Source organism: Platalea leucorodia (assembly GCF_965183815.1).
Source record: "Platalea leucorodia genome assembly, chromosome: 5".
Lineage (NCBI taxonomy): Eukaryota > Metazoa > Chordata > Aves > Pelecaniformes > Threskiornithidae > Platalea > Platalea leucorodia.
Genome location: NC_138827.1, coordinates 23479533 through 23507512, shown reverse-complemented (window position 1 = coordinate 23507512; position 27980 = coordinate 23479533). Strand labels below are relative to the sequence as shown.

General features: G+C 38.4%; 2 protein-coding genes across 2 annotated transcripts in view; one reads left to right on the top strand and one right to left on the bottom strand.

Annotated features, from left to right (window-relative positions):
* Nucleotides 1-49: 49 nt before the first annotated feature.
* Nucleotides 50-20535, top strand: ALG6 (ALG6 alpha-1,3-glucosyltransferase). The gene is made up of 14 exons (XM_082311755.1): nt 50-155; nt 3395-3479; nt 6958-7047; nt 8005-8093; nt 10394-10476; nt 11173-11237; nt 13546-13731; nt 14233-14368; nt 16464-16549; nt 17171-17255; nt 18366-18436; nt 19445-19513; nt 19662-19860; nt 20130-20535. The coding sequence occupies exons 1-14, from the start codon at nt 74-76 to the stop codon at nt 20325-20327; spliced, it is 1524 nt and encodes a 507-aa protein (XP_082167881.1). The 5' UTR covers nt 50-73; the 3' UTR covers nt 20328-20535.
* Nucleotides 20536-24032: 3497 nt separating this feature from the next.
* Nucleotides 24033-27980, bottom strand: part of ITGB3BP (integrin subunit beta 3 binding protein) — a 34370-nt gene continuing 30422 nt past the window's right edge. The window contains exons 8-9 of the mRNA XM_082311918.1: nt 26334-26387; nt 24033-24299 (exon numbers count right to left, since the gene is read on the bottom strand). Coding sequence (XP_082168044.1) covers nt 26335-26387 — 53 coding nt within the window. The 3' untranslated portion in view covers nt 24033-24299; nt 26334. The remainder of the gene's footprint in view (nt 24300-26333; nt 26388-27980) is intronic.

Sequence of the window (27980 nt, the reverse complement as noted above, 5' to 3'; positions counted from 1 at the left end):
AAATATGGACAGTATTGTAGCAATGTTTATGGTGTTTTTTCAGATACCTTTTGGCTTGTTACAAAGACCAGCTATGGAGAAGTGGAGCTTAATGGCAATTACTGTTTTACTAGCACTTACTGTACGCTGGACTGTATCGCTTGGTTCTTATTCAGGTAATACATGTTCATGGTCTGTAAAACAACCACATGAAGGTGAATTATGGAGCTTGTGATAAATTAAAATAAACTTGCATGTAAAATCATAAATAGGAAGCACTGTGTTATTTCAAGTATTGTCGTATTTTAGTGCCTCTCTATTTCCCTAGGGTTCGTATAATACCTTGTTCTTATTTTTCTGAAGTGTGCAATGGTTAACATCACAGCCGCTTGGAAAAAAACACTGGGAAAAAACCCACAACTTTTTTTTTTTTTTTTTCTTCAGGGGGTTGACAGTCAGTAATGTTTTAGGAGGAGCCGAAGAACAGCTGGCTGTTCACCCCTATGCCTTTGTTGTTTCAGTAGCTGCAGAATATTATTGCAGTCCAATTGTACATTTGTTTAATCTTGTCCTTTAAATTCTATAGTGGATATAGCCTTAATTTATATTTATATTTAGATAAAACTGTACTGGTGATAATGAAGATGGTGTAAAGGTGACGTGATGTGAGCAATTACAGTCTGCCTTGTAGCTATACTTCCTTAAGATTGTTTACAGCATCAACTAGAGCTATATTCTTTTAATAGATGAGTTTTTCTCCTCTCCATCTCGTAAAGCTTGCAAAGAACTAGCAAGTTTTTCCAAACCTCTCGATGCCACACTCTCCTACACTTAGCATAAGCTTGCTCTCTGTAAATTTAAAAACAAACAAACAAAAAAAAGAACCATCGCTTTCAGTCCCCGTCAGCTAAAAGAATCACAAGCTCAGTCAAATTCAACTCTGGTTTTCTGTTAAGGCAATTGGGAGCCTCATCACTGGGTAGCTGGAACTGTTCAGTAGTATTCTGGTGATTTTAAACTGGTAACTTCGGGGTTTTGTTTACTTGAAGGAATTTGCTTGAAGATAAGTTGCATGCATACCTTCTTACGCAGTTGTTTTATTTTGAGTTTGCTTTCTGAAAATGCCATTATGAGATCTGTTCTGTAGGTAACTGAAGCTATCTCCTACCCATTTATATGCAGAAAAACAAACACCCTGTCTTTTGCCGCACAGTACTAAATTTCTGTTGCACTGCAAGTATTGATAATTACATTGCTAACTAGATTTTTTTAAGTTGATCTAATTTCAAACCAATCAAGATTCTGAGAGTCTTAAAATAATGCCTGAACTAAAATAACAGCTAACAGAACGATCATAGAACTTCTTTTGGAATAGGAAAAGCTGAGTCTGATCCAGTCCAGCAAGTTATTAAAGCATGTGCTTAACTTTGAGTGCTGGCTGGCTGAAAATAAAAAAAAAAAAAAGAAAAAGACAAACCTGAATGTTAGAAAGAGCTGTCAAATGCGTAAGTACACCAGAAATTTTTTTTCTCTTTGATTTCCTTCAGATGTAATAAACCTTTAATGACAGGAGCAAGAAAAAAAATTGGGCAGGGTAATGTTTAAACTAATGTGGTCCTGTTGTTTTGCTTTCACTGCTGCTCAATGCAATAAAATCGAGCAAAGGATTAGAAGTACTCATTCTCTGAAGCAGACTCTAGTAGAAATGCTGATTCGGCATACTGAAACCATGCGTGGCATGGATGGCCAGAAGCAAGGACGTTAATTCTGCCCTCATTTACTGTGTAGTGTTGATTTGTTGTATCATTTCCATTCTGTTGCTTGCTGTCTAGTGTGCTTTTAGATCTGCCTCTGGTATTAGGGTCATGATGGTGAGAAAGCAGATAACTAATACGTAGTTTTGAAAGGTTGCTGTTTACGATGACCTTAGATTAGCTGGTCTTGGAGAATTACTGAGGAAAAATTTGGCTTCATAGATCAATGCATAATTTTTTTTAATGGATTGCCAAACTCCTACTAAATGACTAGAAGCTAAATATCCATGTTGAAAGTCAGCTTCAGACCCTTAAAAAGAGTAAAAATAAAACCGAATAAGGCCACTCTAAATGTAAAGTATTCATGACCCTTTTAAAATAAAATACTCAATGTTTATAAATTCTGAATTCTGTTTGGCTGTATGCTTGATGCGTGCTGTAGATGGAAGCTAAATATGCATATTCAAACTAAGTTACTAAGCTTTTAGTAATTGAACCTTTGGATTAAGATCTCTTTTGATCATTCTGAAGCCAATTCATTTCTTCTGAGCTTGTGTGACTCCCACAAACATAGATCATGTGAAAAAAATATAGATGGCTTTCCTATATTTTAAAGAAACTCTTAAATCTCTGTCTGGCTAGTGTCAATATTTTGCTGGAAGTACTATCAGTCCAGTTTCTGTTCTCAATAAGCACAGGTTAATAAAGTAAATAAACTGTGTGATAAAGATGCTTAACATACTGCCGTTATCAGAGTTAGGCTTATGTTGAGGGAATTGTTTATGAGTAGACATCTGAAGTATTTGCATTGATAAAGTTTTTTGCTGTGGAAAAAAAAAATCTTAGTTTCCTGAGAGACTTATGTATGCATGTGTGAAAAGTGTCCTTTACCATAATTCACTTTGCAGAACTGCTACATAACAATCACTCAGTTGAAAAATGTGTGAGAGAGAATTCTTGTAAACCAAAATGGAGCAGTTATTATTTAGAAAGCTTTGTCGATTGTAAGAAAAAATTCTTCTAAACCCATTCTGTGTACTGAAAGGCCTGATTTAGTAAATGGCTCATCTTAACTCTTTATTAAGAATCATGGGGAAAGGGACAGATGCAGTATTCTTGCTGGTGTTGCAAAGGAGGCAACAGAGGAAAGGGAGAGGAATTGAGGGACTTGCAGCAGGTCCTAGTTCCAAGTAAATTTAAAAATAAGGCTGATTGTTACTTTTAATAGCAAGGTACCACGATATGGCTGAAACACAAGTCAGAACATTGTCAATTATTATGTACTAAGGAAGCGTAGTAGTTCACACAAAATCAGTTTAAGATGTTCATTATGTACATTTTCTTATTTCAGAGAAAGTGCCACATTTTTCATCTACACTTGGAAATGATTTTTTTTTTGTCAGATGAGGAAGCAGTTCTTCACAGTGGAGTATCTTGATAAATGCTTATCACAGAAATATCCAGAAAGCCAAAAGAACTCATAACTTTTTTTTGATTCCCTGTTAGACTGCATAGCAGATGAGGTCCCTATTTTTTTCTCAAATATCATAGAGGAATGGAGAATAAAATTAATAATATATTAATATGCAAATACATATCTGGAGGAAAAGCAATCTGCATAAGCCGAATAAATTCCTAAATACTCTGTCATCTCTTTCTAGGTGCAGGAAAACCGCCTATGTATGGAGACTATGAAGCTCAGAGACACTGGCAAGAAGTTACTTACAATTTACCCATCAGGCAGTGGTACGTAGTGCTATTGTAGTTCAGGTTACAAAGGGCTAAATGTAATTAAACACTGGTTTGTATCTTGCTTTAATACACCTTCAAGTTTATGATCTCTGTATTATCTTCTACTGTTCTCTGAACTGTTCTAAAACCACTTTTGCAGTAATATCACCCTGTTCTTAGACTGAGGTACCATTTTCTTCACAAAAAAGAATAACAGCTAAAATTTGGAACTTTGACTTGCTAGCTATGAACTTGTATTAACAAAATATTCTGACTGGTAGGTCTCTCTGTTGTGAACCTCCAGCTTTGTTTTGAACTGACTGGAAACATCAAGAAGCAATTTTTTAGCAGGTTTATGTAAGAGATCATAGAGAAGCTTGTTCTCCTGGTTTAGAAAAAAATCAGTTCAACTTCCTGAGTTCCAGATCTCTAATGCACAAAAAATTTCATGATTATCAGCACTGACAAAACCAAACCGAACTCTGCTCATCTTCCCTAGGCTAAAAGGCAGGGGCATGCCAGTAACTGCAGAGCCTCGAATTCTTGTGCTGGAGGCGCTGGTCATTTTTTACACCTGCGAGTTCGTTGTTCTCACCCACGTTCTTAATAGAGATTTTAAAATGTGGGTGCCTGGAATCTAGATGTAAGGATAGTGAAGTTAACTTCTTCAGATCACTTAAAACAGTAGGAAAATTACACCAAATATTCATTTTTACATTATTCCTAATATTCCTTAGAGCTTGCATGGAACGGTAAAAATTATTTAGTCCATTTATATGCTACAACACAAATTGGAATGCATTGGAACTCCAGGTCATCTTCCAACAGCAATAGTGACATTGTGTTTGTCTGGTGTAATTTTTTCCTCAGCTATCGGTTGGGGAACAGACCGATATGACAGAATAGAATATTAATTCAATTGTATTTCTGTAAATGTATGTGGGGTCAATTCTGAAAGTGTGGCACTCTGTGGAACTCTGCAGATGACTCTATATTGTGACTTCAGATCATCCCATTGTGTCTATATTCTAATTTCTCTTCCGCGTGTTTCTGGGATATCCAAACCCCTCATTGTGCCAGAGTTGGGATAACGGAGAGCTGACATACTAATAGAGTTGGCAGCTTTGATCCACTCTGCTACACAGAACTATATGTACTTAAAATTAAGAGTTATAGCAGTCGTTATTTCTAGGCATTCCCAGGGGCCAGATGAAACTATATTGCAGGCTGGGTTTAGCCTATGGGCTGCCAGTTGGGCATCTCGGTCTTGTTGTATTTGTTCTTCGTTTTATTTCTAACAGAAATTTTTTGGATGCGGTCTGCTTTGGGAATTGAATCTCTAGTACAGCAAAGTCATATTCAGTCTTGGGCATTTAGAAAAGAACATCTTGGCTGACATGCAAGGGGTTACATTCTAGAATACTAAGCTGTCTTTCCCCTCCTGTATTATAGAAATAGGCAGTGTGAAAAGACTTTATACTCCGGTATGTAAAAATAGTGTTCAGATTTGAAGTTGAGATTCTAATAACTTCTAGTGCTGTTACTTGTTTAGTATTTAGAAAAGCTGTCTATGCAGCAAGCATGTGTTCTTCTGTAAATTTCTCTAGGTGAATATAGAGAGTAACTCTCTCGTGAGGACATAGTCCTATAAGATCTCTTGATCTTTTCACAGTCTTAATTGTCACGTTTACTGTTAAACAGGCATGTATAGGTAATGCAGCTGCGTGTTTCATGCTTGTTTTCTTTGATCCAAAACAAAGATTTAATTAAAAAAAATGCGGCAGTAAAGTACAGTATGGTTTGTACTTAGTTTCCTTGTGTGAGATTTCTCTGACCCACAGGCCAGAATTTAAATGTTTCTTTTTTATATTATTCTTTAGAGCCTTGACGTTATTTATTAAAGGCTACTTTAAGAATATCCTTTCTTATTATACTGCTAATTAAAACTGAATGCTTTTTTGCTAAATATTACTGAGTACGGGGATTGTTTTTTTTCTGTTGAAACTATGAGTTTATGGAAGGTAAAATAAAAAAAAATAAACAAAACTGTGATGTTTATTACTAAGTTGCAGACTATTACAATCAGCATGAAGAATCTGAACTGCCTTGGCATGAGCAATCTTGAATCGTAGGATAAGAAGCAGAGATGCAACTCAAAAAAATATGATTTATCATCAGTTCCTAAGATACTTCAGGCAGCTCATAAGGAATTCAAGAAATATAATTTACTATAATAAATGTCAAAAATTGGCTGCATTTGAAGAGAGAAACTGGAAAAGCCAAGAGCTTGCCCCTTGGCAGTTAGAGTAGACTAGTCAGTCTGTTTCACTGTAAGATACAAAGGGTCTGATGACTTATTTTTGTAACTTCTGTTTTCCTTGGATAAAACCTCTGTTTCTCATTTGGAAGAGGTGACTTAATTTTAACTGCTGCCACCCTTCCACAGAAATACTGACACGACATAATTGCAAATGGGAGAATCCTTTTCTGTTCTCTCACGTAGTCTGCCTGAGTTTTGAGGTAGAACTAGGTAAAGTGGTTGTGGCTGACGTATCTGATTGAGGTTCGTGACCTTCTGTTGGTTATTCAGGAGGTGCTACTCTGATAACTTGGTGTTGCCTTCTAAGGAACTTTTTAGCCCCCTGACTCCTACATTTGTGCTGACAGAATTGCCTAGGTGCACCTGCTGTGGCATAGTTTTCTTCCAGACCTATGCTACTTTTTGTTTGTCTGTGTTGTAATATCTTTATGTCACCCTTTTCCACTTCAGTTGCTTTCCAGCAGTATAACTTCAACTGGTGATTTTTTTAGAATTTTCATGTTAAGGTCTGTTGAATAGAAGCATTTCACAACTTTGCTACATTACAGTCTAAAAGAGTAGCAGATAAAATTTAACTATTCAGAAGTCATTGTCACATATTAAATGTGCTGTCCAAGTCCAGAAAAAAAAGGAATCTAGGATTAATATAAGGAAAAAATCACTGGTGAATTCCATTTCTTTCGAAATTTCCTTTTAACTGCATTGGTTTTATTTCATTTTTGGCAAATTGAGTGCTGTTTTCTAGAATAATTTACATGCATGAAAAATGTAGTTTTGGTTTGTAGATGGAGGTGAGGACCTGCAAAGCCTACCACATAAACAAGTTTAGAGCTACAGTAGATGTGTACAACTATTTTTGTGCGGGCTTTGTCTTAGTTTCTGGATTTTTGTCAAACTCTATTCACATCAAGGATTTTCTCTCTCCAGGTAAGTAAGCTTTAGCAGCTTTTTTTAATCTGTTTTGCAAACACAAGTGAGTGTAGTCTGAATCACTTTTGCTTTTGTTCTGTTGCTTGAGATTTTTTTTGTGTGAAGTAAAGCAGATATAGAAGTTGCTAACTTCTATATTGGATTTTGAATACATTAATAAAAATATTTGGTTTAATATTCAGCCTTTTCCTTGGGCTGAAACAAAGCTGGAAATGTAGATCCTTCTTTAATTTTTTTTTTTAGGTACTTCAATACAAGTGATAACAACCTACTGTACTGGGGCCTTGATTATCCACCTCTTACTGCCTATCACAGTTTTGTATGTGCTTACATGTAAGTTCATTATTTTAAATACTTCTGTGGAGAATACAAAACACCAAATTCACTCCCCCTCCCCCCCCCCCCCCCCCTTTTTTTTTTCCTTTCTTTCTTTCTTTCTTTCTTTCTCTCCTGAGGAGAAAAACTGGTAGCTAAAACTACCAATCTGGGCAGCTGATGAAATGGAAGGTATTGTTGGCTACTTTAAAGCTAGGGAAGTAGATCTTAAATGTATCCCTATTGCTTAAATCTAATACTGCTATTTTTCTGTCTTGTAATTATTGCAAGGGGGACTGAAGGGTTACATTCTGCTTATTGCCAGGTCTGTAAATTTTGGCAGATTTAGATGTGACTTAGATATTTAGCTTTCCATACAAGCCGCTGTTGGATCAGTGATGCACAGAGAAAATTGCTATAGGAATTGGGTGCATTGCATGGGAAAGCTCTCGTGTATTGAGAGCCCAAGTGACATTTGATGACTGGATATCATGTAAATAGAATTCTGTTATTGGAATACTTTTTCCACAAGGGCTTTACTGCCGTTGGAATGAGACTTATGGAATAAGAATGTAGGTTAAAGTGCACGGGCACAGTTATGTGGGGCATCTATGTGAACTGTAAATGGTTTATATTTAATACTTAAGTATGAAAAGTATTTACAATTGTTTTTTTAAAAGTCAGTGGAACTAGACTGAAGGTGGTTATCTTGTCCTAATAAATACTGTATTCCATTTTTACTGTTTTCAAAGATTTTTTTTTTAATTATGAAATAGTAGCTAAAGTCTGTAGTGTAAACTGATCTAGTGGTGAGAAAAAATCTTTCATTGATCACTATTGCTCTTTGAAATATTTCTTCTCATTCATCTTAATTCTTGGAATATGCTCCTGTGCATGTCATCTTTATTGCTGAAAGGAGTGTAAAGGGAAATGAGAACTGTCTACATTTTGATGTGTCTGTACTTTGTTTTACAGTGCAAAGTTAATAAATCCTGATTGGATTGCTCTGCATACATCTCGGGGGTATGAGAGTCAGCCACATAAGTTATTTATGCGTACAACAGGTAGGAAAATTATATTTCCTTAGGATGATCATACATATTTGTCTTGCTTACTAATTTAGCATGTTTAATATCATGCAGCTTCTCTGTCTTCACCAGTTTATTCTCAGCTCTTTGACTTGGGTGGCTTTGCAGGTCCGTTTATGAACCAAACTCCTGTTTTCTTTTCTTGTCTGCCATCATTTGTGAAGCTGATCAATATAAAATATACAAACAAGTTTTCAACCCAATTGATTCAGTAAAAACTCTAAAACAAAGCTACTTTTTTTTTTTTAGCATAGACATCTTTTTCAATTTTGAAAATAGTATTGTTGTTTTCACTTCCATTCTGACAAATACACTTTTCATTTTCAGCTTAGCTTCGTTTTTATTGTAAAATTATTTTGCATGTAGACTGGCATTCACTGACTTAACAGCCTCTTCAAGTCTCAGAGATCTTTATTATGAGCTGTATACTTTATCTGAAAGGGAGAGATATTTGATATTTTTAAAGATGTCACTTTTCCTTCCAACGGTCACCACTTCCTAGAGATAAACTTCTGTTAACAAAAAAGTAAAAATGTATTTTACCACTTTTATATTAAATTTAATTTTCCTGCAGTCACTCTTCTGACCATTTGATTATTTTGAACTACCTCTACAAAGAAAAGGATAAAACAGGTGCAGAAGGAAATTTGTAGATAACTTAATTCAATAGCTGTATCAGTAGGACAGCAAACAATGTGGCCAGCGAGCTCTTGTTCTCTAAGCAATGGCAGATGCCATATTATCTTGTTACTATTTTCTTTCATTTTAAATCTGTCTTTTGCTTTGCGTAACACTAGAGTTCCACAAAATGCTTTCTGATTGCAACAGCAGAATTTGTTGTTCATCAATAGCTTGTCTGTACTTCACAAACCTCTCAGTCTGGTCTCTAGTAATTGATTGAATTGAAAAAAAAAAATCACTAGAACTTAATTACCCTTGAAATGGTCTTTATTAATTTTGAAATCAACTCACTTGACAAACCACTGATGGATGTAGGAGAACTGATAAACACTTTTTAACAATAGCCATTAGAAGAATGCATTAAAATAATTCAGAATCGTCAATGTCAGCTGTTGGTATTACACCTTTATTTTAGGCGTCGGTGTATTTATTTTGCTAATGTTTTGGGTGTATTTGTTTAATTGTGGCTTAATCCTGCAAAACAATTCATCACTGAATAACTGATATCTTTAAACGTTTTCTTCCAAAGCCCGTGACTAAAAAGAGGCAAAGTATACTTTCCCTCTTGGAATAATTACACATTTCCTGAAACTGGTTTATAGAAATAACCTGAGATTTTTCTCAGGCTCTTAAGACAACACACAAGAAGAATTCATCTGGTGGTTTAAGCATGAGCAGGAGTTGACACAATTCTAGGCAGGTGAACCTGCTGGTTCTGTTTTCTTGTCGATCCTCTTACATATATTTGCCGTAGGCAGATGATCAAAGCCAGAAAAATAGTTTTAGTCTATTTATCCACATCACTAGTAATTCACACAGATACACTGGAGATTGCTATAATCTAGAGCTTCTTAATTGTGTCTCCAGACTATCTGTTCCATCAAACAACTTGACTGGATCTAGTCGTAGTTGATTTCTTTTGAGAATTAAGAATGCCTTCTCTCATTTTGGCATGTGAGGAACTAGAGTGTGCTCCCTTATTGACTGAGGCTGTGCCAGAAGCCAAAACAGCTGAACACATGGAAGCAGCAGCTTTTGGACATCAGAAATGATAGCGTTAGAAACATTAGCAAGATCAAATTCTATAGACCTATTTCTTTTTATCCTTTGAAGTGGAACTACCCAGTTCATTTTAATGAAGAGCTTTCTGATATTTTAATGTTTATTTGCCTATATTTTCCCCTTGTCTTTCCCAAAACAATTGGAAAAAATTAGCTTTGGTGTAACTGCCAAACCTGAGCTATCTTTGAAACAATGAAACATACTGTAATGCAATGTAAGACAATAGAAAAGCATATTCAGCTGAAACTATAATCACATGACTTCTGATCTTCTGTTGAATTGAATGACTAAAGTGAAATTTTCAGTGAGGATACAGATGCAAACCCCACATTCAAAAGGTAGGCAACTAGTCTCACTCCAACACTGTGTAGTTGTTATCATCCGAGTTTTTTTTACCCCAAATACAACCAAGATGTGGAGCATTAAGAAGCAGAGTCAAAGATTCACAATCCAGATGAAAATACACAACTTGAATAGCATTAAGATGAGGTGTGTTGGAGGATTCTAATGTAAAGTTAATCTTTATTTTTCAGTGTTTGTTGCTGATTTGCTGGTTTATATTCCTGCAGTTATTTTATATTGTTTTTCCTTGAAAGAAACATCTACTAAAAAGAAGGCAAGTATCTGGTGTGTGTAAATTAAAAAACAAAGAAAACATACTGTTAAAACAGAGTAGAAATGTAACAGTATGAGAGTTAATTAAAACATAGAACATGGTGATGGCTTCAGTTGATGAAAAACTGATGACAATCGGTATATCTCGTATTGAAGGCTTTTCAGTTAAAAAGAAAAAAAAGAAGCCATTAACTTATCTTACGGCAATTATTTTAGTGCTTTCAATAACAATAATAAGATGCTCTGAAGTTCAGTAGTTATGAACTCCTGAATTATATTTCTTTCTGAATTTATTACTTGGGTAGTAAAAAGAAGATTCGTGCTGTGACATGGGGGAATCTAGGAGCTGCTTTGTCTTGCACACTCTTTATGGTAGAACCAATACATTTTGGAATAATAAGTCTTCTGATTTTTGAGTGGTTCCAATATTTAAGATGGGCGTGGGTGATCTTTGAGCTGGTTGGCAAAGGGCAGGCTGGTCTCCATTCAATATTTTCTTATTTATGGAAAATCTTTATCCTTTTTTATTCCTCAAAATATTACTTACAGAAGATTGCTTGTAGAGAAGATTCCTACATATAAGATGCACCATCGAGGGGCAAATTTTTGTACTGGAGAAGTAGTATAAGTGCCTCTGTCTAATGCCTAACTTAGAAGTAATTATTTTCCCCTCTCTTATTTTGATCCTTCTTTCCAGGTTTCCAGTGCTCTCTGTATACTGCTTTATCCAGGCCTCATTCTTATTGACCATGGACACTTCCAGTATCCTTGTTCTGCAGTGAAATGAATTTCCGTTCACGAAGTAACACTGTTCTTTAGTACTTGTCTTTAGCTGGGAAGAGGGTTACCTTTGTATGTGAAAGGGCTTCTGCCCCTCAGTAAAGAAAACCGTAAGTCTGAAATATATTGGAGATAAATAGTTGATATTGGGACAAATCAATCCAAACATGAATGGCATTCTTCCCGTGCCTCAAGCTCGTATTTCTGTCAGTCACTTTATTGCAGAAAACGTCAATGGTACTATGACAGTGAAAAGAATGATGGCTTGTGCTCCTGTGATTTGTGTTTGGAAAGAGAATCACCTTAGATCTTCTTCCAGATGGCAGAGGAGTGTGTCAAGTGTAGTTGTGTAAAATGTTCAGTGCTATAAAATGTGCCGTTCTGTCTTGCCTTTACAATTACTTGAGACTGGATTCACTTCACTTAATGCCTAACCATTTAAAAACTAGGCATCTAATACGAGTTAGGCCGTCAGAGCTAACTAGTCAATATTGGTGACCGATACCTTCACAGGTGGGTCTTTTTTAATAAGATTTCTGGTTTTATACTTGTTTTGCACATCAACAAGTAAATGCTGTTAGTTAACTACTCCAGGCTGTGCTGCTCAGTGCCGTCGAGCCAGAGGGACACAATCCTGGAGTTGTAATAAATGTAGATATTTAAATATTCCAAGGAGAAACTGAATCTCAGCATCTACTACTAAATGAAGTTTTGACAATCAAATAGTTTACTAATTTGTGGTGTTCTTCCAAGAGAGTGCATGGTGAACTTGGAGAATGATATATCTTAGAAAGCAGATTTTGAGGGGAAAAAAAAATCATAATGCTATTGGATATTTGAGTTATAGTTCAGGAATTCTGAAATTCTGGTTTTGGTCTGATTCTTCAAAGATGTAGATCATCTGGAGACATCACTTACAAGAATGGGGATGGGAATGAATGCAGCTTATCTTAAGCGAGAGAAGCTGGTGGTCAGAAGGCGGCACAGGGTTACAATTTTCTAGTATGCAAATGATGTACAAAGAGGAAGGCAATAATCCGTCCTGTGTGTCTTATGTTGGATGGGGCAAGAAGTAACGGCCCTAAGTTACCACAGGGAATATTTGTTTTTGTTTTTTTTTTAAATACATGGAAGAATCTTTTGAACCATAGTTACAGTGAAATGCTGGGATAGATTGTCTGTGGATGTTGTGGAATCTGCAGCATCTAGATCTTTTGAAGAGGTTCAGCAAACCTCATGTCAGGAATGACACAGGTGCAGCAGACACTGTGTTGAAGCAGACAGATGTTCTGCATAGTCTCCTGCGGTCTCTTCCAGCCCTGTGACTCTTACGTGAATAACTTCACTATCGAAGTGAAGTCAATAGATTTATTTAACCTTAACTGCTGCTGCAGGTCTCTACAAGATCACAGCCTTTTGGTATAACAATTTGTTGATGAGATTCCAAATACACGGGGTGATTTTGAGTGGGAAATTTGAGTGGGCAGAAAACAATGTAGACAATCTGAATGTGTTATCACAGCTATTTATATTGACAAAGAGAAAACAAAATATTGTGAAGTTTCTGACAATACAAGTATCTCTTACTGGGTTTCTCTCTTTGTGTAAAAATAACAGTAAAAGACAAAGCTAATCTTTTGTTGCAATTTAATAGTAAGTGTGGCTTAGTCTCTTCAAACTCTACTGAGCTTGGGAACCTGTTCTCAGTCATAAGGAAGTAACGTTGCTTTTAGTAACTATTATTCATTGTTTGTACAGTATTAGCAGCTAAGGGAGCTGGTCATGGATGAGGGTGCGTTGCGAGTATAATATAATCACAAAAACCTCAGGAGTCCTTGAACTAAATAATACATAATTTAAATACGTGTTTGAATATTCTGCACATACCTTTTGGGAGCTGGGAGGAGAGACTCTTGAAAGCTTTAGTCTTAATTGTGTAAATACCAAGAAAAAAATATTTACCCTGATGCGTCTGACCAAGTAGTGTCACTCTCACCAAAAGCTTGGTTTACTGAGTGTACACTACATGTGTAATTAACACGAACACACTATTTGTCCTCATTTTTGCCAGTGCATGCTTTGAATCAAGCCTTGGAAATATAAAAATTACACTTTAAATAGAAGTAAAATTATTTCTGTCCATAAACAACATAGTCACAACTGGCAATGAGTTTTTAAAACGAATGTGGAAAAACTTATTTTGTGTGCTATTTTACGCTTGTCCCTCAGGGCATTCATTACTGACTCCTAGTACTAAGATGTGTATCTTGTCCTTGACATAAAAAACCATATACAACTCAGTGAGCCTTGGCTTTGCCTTGTGGGGTGTACTTTATTTGTCTTATGACTGGGACCTTTTGGGGTCAGTAGCATTTTGCTTGGCCTTAAATTATAAGCAAATGGAACTCTACCATTCTCTGCCCTTTTTTTGCTATTTACTTGGAAAGTGCTTCAAGAAGGGACTGAAAGGAAAGGGGTAAGTGACTTTAGACGATTTTATCTTTCTCAAGAATATGTCCAGGCAGCCTGGCATCGAGAATGTGATTCTCCTTATTTGCATGTGGTCATTTCTGAATTAATTTCTAGTGGAAGGTACTTGCCTTGTTGTAATGTATTCCTCTCATGCGAAATAAACGTCTCTTGTTGAGATCTACGTTAAGTATTTCCACTGAACAAATAGCAAAATCTGTTAAGGTGTCCTTTCTTAGCACTCTTCATTCTGTAAGCTAAATTAAATCTGGGCTGCAGTGGGCAAGCAGGTTAGATTGACAGCAGTAGCTCTGTGGTTCTCATGGAGTTCTCACTAATCTGAGGATGATGAACTTTCTGTGGTACTGGTAGCTCTTTTTGTTTAGATTTGTTACCTTCCGTTCTGTATCTCTTTTAGAAAAAGGTTTATGCTATAAAATAAGAACTGACTTTTGTTACCAGTAGCTGGATTTATCTTTTCTGATGTAAGCTTTTCTCTTGATTGCAGATTAGTATTGTTAACTAAAATAGCAGGGACAGTGGTGGTTTCCTTTGCTGTCTGCTGGCTGCCGTTCTGTACCGACATGGAACAAATCATGCAAGTACTCAGAAGACTCTTTCCCATTGACCGAGGCTTGTTTGAGGCATGCATGTTTTCTTCTCCCCCACCCCACTGTAAATGTTCTGTATTCTTAGATCCCTTGAGAAACCTTCATCGTGACCTTTAGGGATTTCATGTGGGAGACACACCACAGAACTAGTAATTTGAGATGGCTTCTTCAGCAGTCATTTCTTGCCAGTTATTTAATCCAGTATTTAACCCTAGCTCAGCTGGCATCTTCCAGGATATTCTATGAGTAGACAACACTTATCCCATCATCAAACCCATACTTCAATCCATACATTTTTCCATTGAAATGGATTCCATAGTAATTGACAGTGTCAGAAGATGTAACCTTAAAAGCTAACAGCTTCAGTCTCTGTCTTTGGTTCTGCTCAGCTATTTTCAACAGGATTCATTATTTTAAAAAAATCAAAAAATAGTGTTTTGGGTGCAGCCTAGAACTTCCTTTTTCACCCACGTTGTATTTTCAGTGCAAGTTTTCACAATATTTTGCAAAAGTTTTAGGCCAGTTCTGCTTTTACTTTTCCTCAGGCTATCAATATTTGCATGCTGCAAGGTGCTGAGTACTGCAGCCTTAATCCAGTAAAGCAATTACTCATTTACCTAGTGCTAATGCCACAGCAGTCTCAATGATTAAAGAAAGGGTACTCATTTCCCAAGTAACAGTGAGTTGTTGTTTTTGTTTTGCTTAATTAGGGCAGGAGTCTTTAATATTATACTTTTAGAAGCAGATTCTCAACTTCAAGTTTAACCAATAAAACAAAGCTTTGAATTTTCAGTTTTGGTGTCACAGGCATTTAAGCAAATGCTTACATAGTTTGATTCATCTTAATTTTTTTTTTTTAATCTTCTTTAGATATAAATAATATCACAACTGGCACTTTTCCTCAAAAGTTAATGCTGATGTACCAAAGGCAGAATTTTATTTAGGCAGTGGTACAGAAGTGTTCTCAGTGTATCCTCTGCTAGTTTATTTAAAAAAAAACAAAAACCAAACACCCCCCCAGCAGAAGACAACACCCCCCCCAAACCCACCAAAACAAAACAAAAAAAAACCCAAATAAACCCTGTTCCTTGGGAATTATCTGGAATTTATAAATAAATAGTTTTGACCACCACACTTTTTATTCAGTACAAAGTTTAAAAATAAAATCTGTAAATGACAATAACCAGTGAGTCTGAAAGAGCTTAAGGATTTTAGTCTAATATTAGCCCAAATATTTTCTGAGTTGATCGGGGAGTGACTTGCTGGATGCTAATCTAGATAAAATGAGAAATTGTCCATGTAAGCAATGCGCAGTAAATTTATACTGGTGCGTGTAACAGGTTCTTTGAATTGGTTCCCATTTACAGAAGCAGTAACAAATGCTGATGGTTGTAAAATCGTATTGGCTATTAAGTAGGCGTCCTGTGTGTTTGCGGGTGCTGCCAAACCCTCTGTTCACTTGTAATCCTCAGCAGATTTGAAGTGCATATTCTGTATTGCTAGTGAGCATATGAGGAAGATGGCTCAGTTGTTGGTGCTAGTAGCTTTCTTGCTGTTATGTCTACACAGCTGTGATTCAAGCAGCTGTTTAGGGATGAGTTTCATGAGCATGATAGCTGTAGTTACAAATTTAATTTTGAAAGTGATCCTAGCACAACTGCTAATGTCTTTAGACTTCTTGATTTATTAGAGGTTAACTCTGTCATTGCTAGCAAGCAGTAAGCACAGCTAAATACATTCAGGTATGTAATGCAATGTGACAGTATACAGAACGTCTTCACATTTGAAGAAAGATTCATATATGCCAGTGTTTAATCAGGGACAGATAGCTTCAGAGCCTTATTTTCACAAAATGTGTGATCTCATGAGTTAAGAAGTAGTCTCTTGTGCTGAAGAACGATTTCTCAGTTATTTTAGAACATGTTTTAATTGAATCTCTTGAGACTTTATATTTTTGAAGATCAGAATAATTTAAAGTACATCTAAGAATATGCTGTATATTTGCAAGTGTCTTTTTGCAGTATCATGATAAACACCCAACAATCCCCCACCTCCCAAGCCCCATTATTGTCACAAACATAAGTTTAAATGAATGCAATATCACTAATTACCTTTTTTTCCATTCCAGGATAAAGTAGCCAATATTTGGTGCAGTTTAAGTGTCCTTATAAAGATAAAGAATATAATATCACCTCAAACTCAACTAAAACTCAGGTAAGACATAACTGAAGTGCTTTAGGTAGTTTTTTATTTGCATTATTTTTTGCAAAATGAGTAATTTTTGTCAAAGAATTATGAGAAGTGGTGTTTAAAATATTGAAAAACTGTTTTCTTTCCTGTACTGTACTTTTCTCCCAAGCAATAAGAGTTTCTCCAAGTACTCCCAAGCAATAAGAGTGTCTCCAAGAGTTTCTCCAAGTGTTAGGAATACTTATGACTGAAAAATTTCCTGCTTGTTTATGTAGTGGTTTAAGCTACTTGGTTTGTTAAAACTGAGTTAAAATTTGCATGCTTTCCTCTTAAAAGAATTACCTCTTATAGTGCTTTTAGAAGTCAGAGTTCACCGGTCTGGTTTTTCACTAAGTGGAGAATTCAAGTCTAGGTCTACAGAGTCTGAAGTATTAATGGAAATGGTTTATTCCTTTTTCAGAAGCGCTTATGTCAGTGAAGACCATTCAGTGCTCTTCTCTTATGATTGAGTCTCCTTGAGTGATTTTGTATTTCTGAAAATTACAGCTGAATTCCTAACTTATATAGTTTTCAAAAGTGATTATATGATATCATGGATGTAGTTACTCAGGTATTAAAACTGTTTTTTCTTACAAAATTCTTTAGTTTTGCTGTAACATTCCTGAGCCTGCTTCCTACTTGTATAAAACTAACCGTCCAGCCTTCTCTCCGAGGATTTAAATTTGCTTTGGTAAGTGTATATTTTTAATTGCTCCTTATTTTGTATCCAGCACTGGTGTGTGACCAACAGTTCTACTTAGAGTTGCTGCAATGTGCAGAAATGCATGTACCATTAAATGCTGTTCTGTTTCTGCTGAAGAGGTTGGTTAACAAGTGTTTTGCTATCACGTGTCCAGGGGAGTCTGACCTGTCTTTTCTCCTTAGCCTCAATTTTCTTTATTTAATGCTGTATTTTGATTACCTTCCTCTGAAGAGTCTTTAGAAGGTTCTGTACACATTAAAGCCTCATATAGAGTTGGAATTTCTCCTCTTTTTGTTTAGCTTCCAAAGTGCTAGTTTTCCTTACTGCATTGGCTGCAAAATTCAATAAAAAAAGTCCCAAGATGGGCATTGTAACCTCATTAGCAGTTTGAAAAGAAAATGATACTATTTTCCCAAATATTTGCCTTTCCTTAGTCATCATATATCATTGAATTTAAGCACGTTAACATGACTTACATGCAAAAATCGGTTTTCTTTGAAATCAAAATTATATGGAGCTGGTCCTAAGGTTTCAAGAGTTACAAGATAATTTCTATTTTTAATTTTATGTGAGTACTGTTTGAGAGTTTATTGCAACATTGCCTAAAACTAACATTTATCCTTTCTAAGAATTGGTTTATATTTTACAGTGTGTTTTTATTTGGTGGGAAAAAAAAAGACAGTGTTTATTTTGATGTATTGGTTGTTCATGGTAATGAGCAAAATTTTATGTCAAAAAGGTGGGTAGTTCTCACCATGACTGAACTTTGCCAGTGCTTATGTGTGTGAATATTGTGTTTACTTGGTGAGGATACTCTTATCAGCAGAGCTAAGCAAGAGCGAGAGCTCTTTACATGAAGTGCTTTCTGAATAATTCTGGGTAAACTTTCAAACAATGTATTTTTTAGTATGTATAGGTGGTTACAGAAGCAGCTCTGTGTACTTGTAAATTGCACTGGAGTAAATGTAGCAGTTAATTAGAAAAATCAGATCATTTAGCTCATACACTCCATGTAAAGTCTATGCCAGCTGAGAAACTAAAACAGGGTTTTGCATTGCAGTCACATATACTAATACATCTCTGCTTTCCTTTTCTAAGGTTAGTTGTGCATTGTCATTTTTCCTGTTCTCTTTTCAAGTACATGAAAAATCTATTCTTCTAGTGTCAGTGTAAGTAAATTATTTTTCTGTGGATATATTTTGATCTTCCTTTCCTCATCTTGTTATTGCATGCTGCTTTCTTACTTACAAATATATCTGATTTTAAAAACTCTACACATTTGCTTTTCTGAGTAACTTGTAAATGGAAGTATATAAACGCAGCCATGCTGGTCTCTCCTGCTTCACTCATCTCCGGGCCAGTTTTCTGACTGTGTTTCCTGGAGTACGGTGTGGCACAGGGCACAGCTGCCTGTCCAGGGACAGCCTGGCTGTGGGGTTGGTTAAGGTGATGCTGCCATAGACAGCAGAGTCTTGCACGTAGCTGCCCAGCAAGGCTGCAGCCCGGGGGTAAGTTGAACTGGGTGATAGACACCTCGCTAACAGCATCGGTAGAGGGGCCTTCTCTCCCTTTGTCATTAAGGTATGTTTTTTCCCATCCCCTGACCCAAAGTTGGCGAGGGCAGCAGGGGCAGTCAGCAGCTTTGCTCTTCTGCGTGGATGTCCTACGTGTACCCGAAAGTAATGTCTGATAAAGGAAGATTTGGAGAGGCAGCCCTCTTAACGCTTCTCGTTCATGCCTGACAGGGAGGCTAAACTGGTGGTTAGAGAACTCCTGGTACCTCTACAGGCAGTTGTCTAGAAGTTGCAGTACAGCCGCTCCTCAAAGCCAACAAGCCTTGCACAGAGCGGGCACTAACCTGGCTGGCTGCGCGTGCCAATGGTACGCGCTGCAGGCGTTCCGCTGAGCAGCTCTCCTGCTGCAGACCCCCGTGCAGGGCAGAGTATTTGCACGTTGGGGTTCAGTGGGGTGTAGGGGGGAGCGGGGTGCCCCAGCAGAGGATGCAGCGCTTTGGGCACTGCCTGTTCCTGGCCTTTCTGAGCCCGTGCCAGTGGGGAGTGGGCAGAGCTCTGCCCTGCCTCCCAGAGGAGTGGGAGCGCAGCACCCACCTGAAAGGTTGAGGGGACAAAGTGCCGTCACTTCAGTGTTTGCATGTCTCTTTCCTGTTTTCATTCTAGACCAGTCTGCTTAATCATAAATGAAATCCCTTTTATGGCTACATGGTTTTTACTTGTATCAACTTTCAGGTGAGTTGGACGCTATTAATGTTATTTTAAAACTGCGTTCGTCGCCAATTGTAGTAAATAAATGTATTCTTTTTCCTCTTCTCTTTACATTCTTTGAAATATAACTCGGAATGCGCACTCATTTCTGTGGGTAATTCTGTTTTAACAGTATGTTGCCTCTTCTACTGAAGGACGGCCTGCTGCTGGCCTACACGGTGACCATGCTGGCATTCCTGTCAGTCTGCGTGGCTTCCTTTTCCATATTTGAGAAGACTTCAGCAGAGGACCTGCAGCTGAAGCCATTCTCCCTTTCCCTGAAGGGATATGTTTCTTGGTTTAAGTCATTTCCCAAGATTGTCAGGAGTCTGGTAAGCAATTTTAATTCCTATAACTCTTACTTGAGCTCCTCATGGTACTGAACTACTTGCATAAACCAGTTTTATGTCCATAACTGTGTATAAAGCCCCAAACAGGGAAAGCCACACTATTTCAGTATAGAGGCATGCTATAATTTTTTTCTGCAATGTCATCTATGTATAGATTGAAGAATACAGGGCACCCAAGTAATGAAAGTAACAGCTTACTCGTTTGAGGTGCTAAATCACCATTAGCTAATATATCATTCCTTATCTTACAGTTTCTTCTTTCCGTAACCCTGATGGGCGTCCTGTCTGTAATGAGCGCTGCCGTGCATCCTCCACAGAGGTTACCGGATTTATTCCCTGTATCTGTGTCTGTTATTTCTTGCTTACACTTTTTATTATTTTTGGTGTATTTTAATGTTGTTTTACTCTGGGACTCAAAGAACAGTAGAAGTCAGAAGAAAATCAGTTAACCAACCTGTGAAGATCAAGGACTAAACTGTGAAAGGACAGAGTATTTTCAGTGAACAGTGTCTGGCATTGCAGGTAAACCTGTTTGTGATGTAATGCAGTTCCTGTGACCTAATGAAAAGCAGGAAACACATTATGCATATTTAAACACAAAGTAATCAAAGACTGTTTTAAAGGAGAAGTATTTTGAAGAGCACTTGGAAATGTGATTTGGTGTGTTTTCTTCAGACATGTAATACTTTTGTTACCATTTGTAAACTTAAAATACCTAATAAAGGACCAAATTTTGAATTAATGCTAAAATACCCCGGCTGTATTAGCAAAACAGCAAACTTTTGTTAGCATTAAGTTTACACATTTCCCAGCACAAAAAGCCTAAGTGAGTGAAGTACTGCAGGTTAAGTAGAAACTCTTGACTGGTGGCTCTTGAGTTGTCTTGCTGAATTGTTTTATGATATAAACTGTCTTGTGTAGGCAAGCCACTGTCCTCCATCGCTGTTTCATATGGCACGCTGCCGTTCATCCAGGCTGTTGCGCAAGGCTGCGTGTCAGCGTGAGGCGCGCTCCGAATGCCGTGATCTAAGCAGAGCGCTTGGTTCTTCAGCTAAGACTGTAGGGAAGAAAACTCAACCTTCCAGCAGTGTCGCTGGCTGGAGACCTGTGTGTTCAGCCGCAAGACGGACCCAAGTTCTGTCGCACATCCAGACAGCAATTCTGTAGCAGCTTCAGTTCACCCACAGGCTTTTGGTTTTCTTGTATTACAGTATGTGTTATTTTCCACGCTAGCAATCGTTGCAGAATGCTGAAGAGTTGCATAAGCCACAGAGACGCACCAAAGTTAGTGCTGGGCGCAGAAGTAGAGGCTGTGACGTTTGGAAAGGGAAAGGTCCTTTGCTGCAGATCAGCAGCTATGATTTGGTTTTAACACTAGTGTAGTCTTATGACTCTCGCCAACTGTTTCTAACAGGACTGAAAAGCCAAAAAAATCTTGGTTTTACTGAAATAATAGCTGAGGTACTGCAGTGCAGTTTGAAAGCAGGTACTAGGCTCTTAAAAAAAAGAGAGGAAAAATCCCACAATGAAAAACACCCCCTATTGCATAGTAATTTGCAGATGTAAACGGAACTAAACTCTGCAATTTCTCCCTCTGCACAGTACAGCCTCCAATGCCAATAGTTCAGAGAATACAAATTGATGGAATAATTATATACATAACAAAGCATGTAGTAAGAAAATAAATCACAAAGCCATTCATGGTAGTAGAGTTTAATTAGGAGTCAGTCTATCCTTTTTTCTTAATTCTTTTTTCTTAATTCTGCTCTGACTCACTACATATATATATATGTTTTATATATATATAAAAAAAAAAAGCAAACCCCTCCTTGTTTAAAGGCTTCTCCCCTGACCTCACTGCGCTCTGTCACATACCAAACTGTCATTGACATTAGCACATTCTGGGGCTGTCTCTGCAGCATGGGTTGCGAGTGTGTGAATCAGCTGTTCTGGGAACTTCCAACTGTGTGACTTAGGAATACTGTAAATGAAGTCTCTACCAGCTGAGTGCATTTATTCAGTTTTTCCAGCTTTATTTGTTGTGGAAAAAGTAACCACAGCCAACATTATACCCGTGGCAGCCGAGACAAAATAAAGAAGGTGTTCTGGAGTAGCAATTATAATGTTATCGGTGGTGAGTACAGTTTAGCAGTTTACCTACACTGTAACAGTTCACTAGAAAGCAACAAAACTTAAATATTTTCACAAGTATTTAGAATTTTCCTGAGGGTGTGCACGCAAGAGCTCTGCCCACAGCATGGCCTTTCTTTTTAGAAGCGTAGGCCTAGTGCCATTGATGTGTATCAGGACGCATAAATAGGAATCTTTGTCTCCAGAGGCTGTGAAAGCTGAAAACCACTCCCTCTCCCACCGCTGGGTGAAAGACTGCCAAAAGTTCAGGCAGCTTGAGGAACGTCTAGTTCCAATGCAATAACGTGTGAAACAGCAAATTAAGATGGAAGGAAGCAGAAGGGTTTCAGGTTCTAATCGGCCCGTTCTCTTGTGTTCATCACGAGACCACGGTGCAATCCTTCCCACCCATATAAAAACATTAGTTTTGAGTGTATCTCTTTTCTTTGTCCTTGAGATGGCCTCCAGGGGTGATAAAGTGAGAGTCATATGATCCACCTTGTGTGGAACTGGAAATGGTTCTTAACAGACCCAGCTGTTTCTGAAAGGCAAAAGCCTGGTACACCAGGAGGTCAAAGAAACAGTAACTGCTTAAATAGCTAAGGCATGCATGAGGAGTATTTGCAGCAGAATCTTAGTATATAACTTTGTATTTCCCTAAAAAAAATATTAAATACCAAATTTCATGGTATTTAATAATTGCCATGGTCTAAGTTACTGCTGTAACTCGTCGTCCATCATCACCTTTACTGTTATTTTCTGTAAAAGTTTTATTCTGTTCTTCTAAGACTACACAGAAGAGCTTGATTTAGACTGGCATACAGTTCAGTTACAGACCCTTTTCAGATCAATAATTATTTAATTTCCAGCTACAGTGGTTACAGTCCGGTTATATAAACTATTGCTGCTTCAGGCTAGCCTTCCGTTACCATACAAAGCACTCAGCTGGTGAATCTTGTCCATACAACAGAGAGTAACTGACACAATTCCCTTCAACCAGTTACTCGCATTTTTTCCAATCAGACTGCGCAGGCATTAAAGCGCAAAAACATTTTTATTAATTAAAAACTCCCAAAGCTTGAGTGCATACATGTTTAACCGCAAACTGGAACACATTTATCATTTTGGTTCTCAGAATGTGTCGTAAAAATCAGTTTATCTATCTGAGTAACATTAACAGTACTTTGCAGTAGTAGCAAAAAAGGACATTCAGTTGCGTGCATTTATGTTGACCTTCATCTGGGGAAAAAAATCATGCTACTGTTCTCTCTCAACGTAAGGGAGGTTGCACCTAACTCACCGATTTGAGACGCAGGGTATTCACTAGGGGGGAGAGGAGGTTTTGAGGATAACGAAAAAGAGAAGAAACTCTTTTATCACAACTCTCCCCATACAGCATTAAATACCAAAGCTAAACTAAAAGTTGACCTGAAAAGCAAATGCTGTTAGAGCCACGTGTTTTAATGCTGTGGGCTTGAAGCCGATACCTTTCTATAGAGTGTCTTGGGTTGACTTTAGAGGAAACACCTTCGTAGATGACAAATATGTCCCTAACTGTGGCAGCCACAGACAGGGAGATTGGTGTTTGTGAACAACTTACTTAAAACATGTTCAGCACTCAGAATAATTCCTTGCACGATAGAGCTTCCTCTCTCTTCTGAGCCCAAGCATCATTAGAAAAAGTCGTAAATTTTTATGCAGACTGCTGCAAAACTACATGCGTTAATTTAAATCCTGTTTTGCTAGCTTTTGGGGGGATGATGAATTGATTAAATGAGTGCGTGCGCACCCCCCGCCCCCCGCAGGAAGCAACAATTTCCCACTGGAGGCCTGGGATCCAAAGTTCATCTTTTAACATGGTTTCTTCTCACCCAGTTCTTGGAGGGAGGGTTATAGTGTTTTTGTTTTTGTTTTTTTTTGTGGTGTGGTTTTGTTTTGTTTCGTTTTTTTAAACCACAAGGCAGCATAATTATATATTTGCAGAAAGACCGTACAGAAAATAAGGTTTATTTTCCATGCAGCAGCAAACCTAAATCAGCATTTTGTACACAGGCTTGCATAAAACGACCATGATATATTATTTACATTGAGATTATCTGGTTGTGCACATTGTTAAGTGTAAATGGATGCCAGAAATTTTATCTAGATGTGCACCTGCCTAGCGCAACAAGCAATCCCGAACTGGTATTTGCTGGGGAGATAGGTTTACAGTCATTTCTTCTCTCCTTTTAAGTACAGTCAAGCAGATGTAGAACTTTGGGTTGATGTGGAATGCATTTTTCACATAATGCCTGTGGGGAGATAAGGAATGACTAAAATAAATAGCAATTAGACAACAGCATCATCATTCATGTGATCTCTTCAGAATTACATGTCTGTCCTACGTCCAGTACTAGCCTCGCTGCATAAGACAGACAGACAGACACACATACATCCTAAGGCAATGCAGAGCAACAGACGGCCTCCCTTGAACTGCAGTAACATTCTACGATGTTTTAAGGAAATGCTGTAGTTTTTATAGGTAGAAAGAGTTGAGAAATAATTGCTAAAAGCTCATTTAGCTATCCCAACCACATTTTTTAAACACTCGGAAAGCAAAGGGCTGTACAGTGTTGGTCACGCTTGGGAAGGGATAGAGAGAACCAGAAAAAGTAAATGTGTCTTTTTTTGGCCATAAGGTGCAAACCCAATATTCACTGCGGAGACAGTGCTATCTAATAGTAGACACAGGAGTGCTCGCTGAGCTAACTTGGAATTGAAGCCTTGTAGCTGTGGTCACTACGAGTTTAGTTCAAGCTAATAAGCCAGTGCAAGACTTTGGTTATTGTCCCATAGAAAGGTCACCTTCTGCGTCCTGTAGGACTCAGAAATTATGCTGAGTGGAGAAAATGAGCCGCTAATCAGGGTGCTAGCTCTGCTCTCCCGCACTGGTTTCCATCCCTCAGTTACTCGGCCTTTGGTGCAGTAGTTGGTTTGGAAGGAGTAAGGAGTAGAAAGAATCATCTCTGGCAGAAGCAGCTAATAAGTATTAGGGTAACACTGGGGACAAGCAGGGGTTTAAAGCTTTTTTTTTTTTTTTTGCTACCAGGTTACTTGTGATTACAAAATAAAATTTAACCTTCGCTGAGAAGAAAAATGCATGTGTCTGAGCTCACCCCTGCACTCACTCAGTTACACAGCCTGTAGAATCTGTAGAGCTACTTTTCCATATTCCTCCATTACAAAATTAGAATACTTTTTAACTTCCCAAAGGAGGGGGGTTCTCGCACTATACAGGGAATCGATGTAACCTGCAGACATTCTCATCTTTAGAGGCTTCTTTGTCTCACTAGACTTTATGAAAGATCGGAGCAACCACTTTTCTCATGCCCAGGCAACATACGATGCTAGACAAAGTCAGTCGCTAACTGAGCTTTTGCTTACAACACTGGAACAAAAACGAGCAGCCAAAGGAGGAAGAATTAAAAAAACCCGTAAAACATGCCTTGAGGTGCCTGTCAGGGTATTGTTTTAGGCTTCCTGCTCTGGGAAGCCTCTAAGGAAGCCGATGCGATGGACCGACTGCTCAGCAGCAAGCCCAGCCTGTCTGAGGTGCGTGTGCAGAGGCGGAACAGGAGGGCGAGATGCTCTTGGGGAAAGGGGTGCTTGGAAGTGGGCTGCTGCTGCTGCTATTTCAACTGGACCACCTGCCCTGCAGCCCACCGTCCTCTCCTGGAAAAGAGCACCGCTTGGAGGCCCGTGGCTGGCCGAGCTGTCCTGGCTGGCCGCATACAGCCTGCCAGGAGCGAGCTGCAGCATCTACCCGCGCATCAGTGACAGTGAAGAAGGGTGCAGGCAGCAGCTTTGCAGGAAAGCAGCGCCTGAGCCCAGGCAGTGAAGTACCCCTGCCATCAACAGCACAGGAGGGCTGCAGCAGGCAGCCTCCGTGGTGAATTCCAGGGCATCAGTCGTGGCATTTAAGGCGGCATAATCTGAAGTACGCAAATTTTCTTGCTTTCGTTAAATGTATTACAGCTGAATTGCCATTGCCGAAAAAACATCCCGGTAGAAACTGACAGGGCTGATGAGGAGAAATGCTGTCGGATATTTTAGAGTGGGACAGAGTTTCTACAGACTCAGTGTGTCATTTTGCTTAACAAACCAGTAACAAGAAATACCACGTGCAGAGTAACAACTGTTTTCCCATCAAGCTATTGCAGTCTTGACTGCAGGCCTACATACTAGATCACTCTGCAAATGTTTTAAACTGAAGTACCTCGGTCCTTAAGATTATACCTTAAGATTATATGTGGAGAAGCCACACAGCAGACCTCGGGGCTGCTTACCTCAGTCAAGGAGCGACTTCAGGAACGCAGCGCTACTGGCAGGCTGAGCACACTCTGTGGAGGAGGAAAATCGGTTTTGATAAATGGAGCAATGGTGTTATTACAGAATTTGTGAAAATCCTTGCACAAATATGAGTTAAATAAGTTACCGCAGTGGTTAACAGAGCCCCTTTTACTTGGTACAGTTGCTGTGTCTCAACAGTAATTTAGGAGATGGTCTTAATTACTTGTGAGTGTATGCACATATGCTGCATCATTACCAATGATGACAAAGCAGAACAGAATGTGTTAAGAGTATTAGAAGCTGGTCCTTCTTTTTTGCTATTAATGAAAGAATAAATAAAAATCCATCAGGACTGTATCAGCACATTCAGCAGAATCCAGTCAAGGACTGCATGAGAGGAACAACCATCCCCTGGGTCCTCCGAGGGGATGGCAAAAAGGGAGGCGACCACACCTGAGCAGGCAAGGCAGGCAGGGCCAGGGTGAAGGGCTGAGCAGACGGCTGGAAGAAGTAGAGGAAAAGTGTGCAAGGGTAGCAAGGAACTCGGGGAATGAGAACGTAGGGGGAAAGGGTCTGGAAGCAGGTGCATCTGAGTGCCAAGATTTCTGAATGGCCTTCTGCAGCAGATGAGCAGCTCTGGTCTCGGTACGCTTAGCGTCTGCTGATGGTTCGTACTGCATTTTGATTCCACCACCACAAAAGGGTGAAGAGAGAATTTAGAGTTACTGGCTTTATATTAAACATACTGAGAACAACAAACAAATATTTACAGCAGCTTATAGCTAAAAAGCCTCCTACTATGAGGAAAGGGGCTGCGTATAAACCTAGACAGAGAGAGGCTTCAGAGCCACCGAAGACATGAATGGTGGTGGGGAAGATTGTCCTCAGTTCTCCTCGTTGGGCATGCTGCGATTCCTTAGGTGTGACACGCCTCCTGTGCGTGATGTGACACAGCAGGCCGGCCCGTGGATCTGACGGGCGGTGCCAGTGACGTTACCTGCAGCTGACCCAGACCAAGCCAGAAATTCTGTCCCAGGCTAGGTCTTCATAAGGTTACTCCATACAAAAGGCATCCAATTCAACTTTGCCTCGGGTACAGCTTTATACCTAATAAACAGTTTGTTTACACAGATTATCATCAAAAACCTACCACTAACTATTGCTTACTGTCCAGTCTTGTATGAAAAGTAACAGAAAAAGACTGACATTTAATTACAAGTTGCTATTCTTTGGTTTCTTTGTGCTAAATGCAACTTCCTAATTCAGTCTTTATGAACCCTTTAATCACCGATTGCGGCATTCTGACTATGCAGTACTTAAAGAACGCACACATGCTGAAGCAACCCTGCCAAGATCTGCACTTCACTCTGAGAAGCTGTCTTAAAAAATGTAAGCTGCCCAGATTCATATAAAACATCAACTCAGCTTTCTTTCCAAACATATACCATGACAGCACATTTTGACAAAACAGCCCTATTTATAGTAATATTTATACAGATGGCATTAAGATTTAGATATTCAAATAATATGATTTACTACTCATATGTTCCAAAAACTTACAATGCTTGTTGTAGCAGTTTAAGCTTTTTTTTTTTTAATGTATGAGCTAATGAAGAGAATGAGTTGTTCTTTAAAAACCCCAA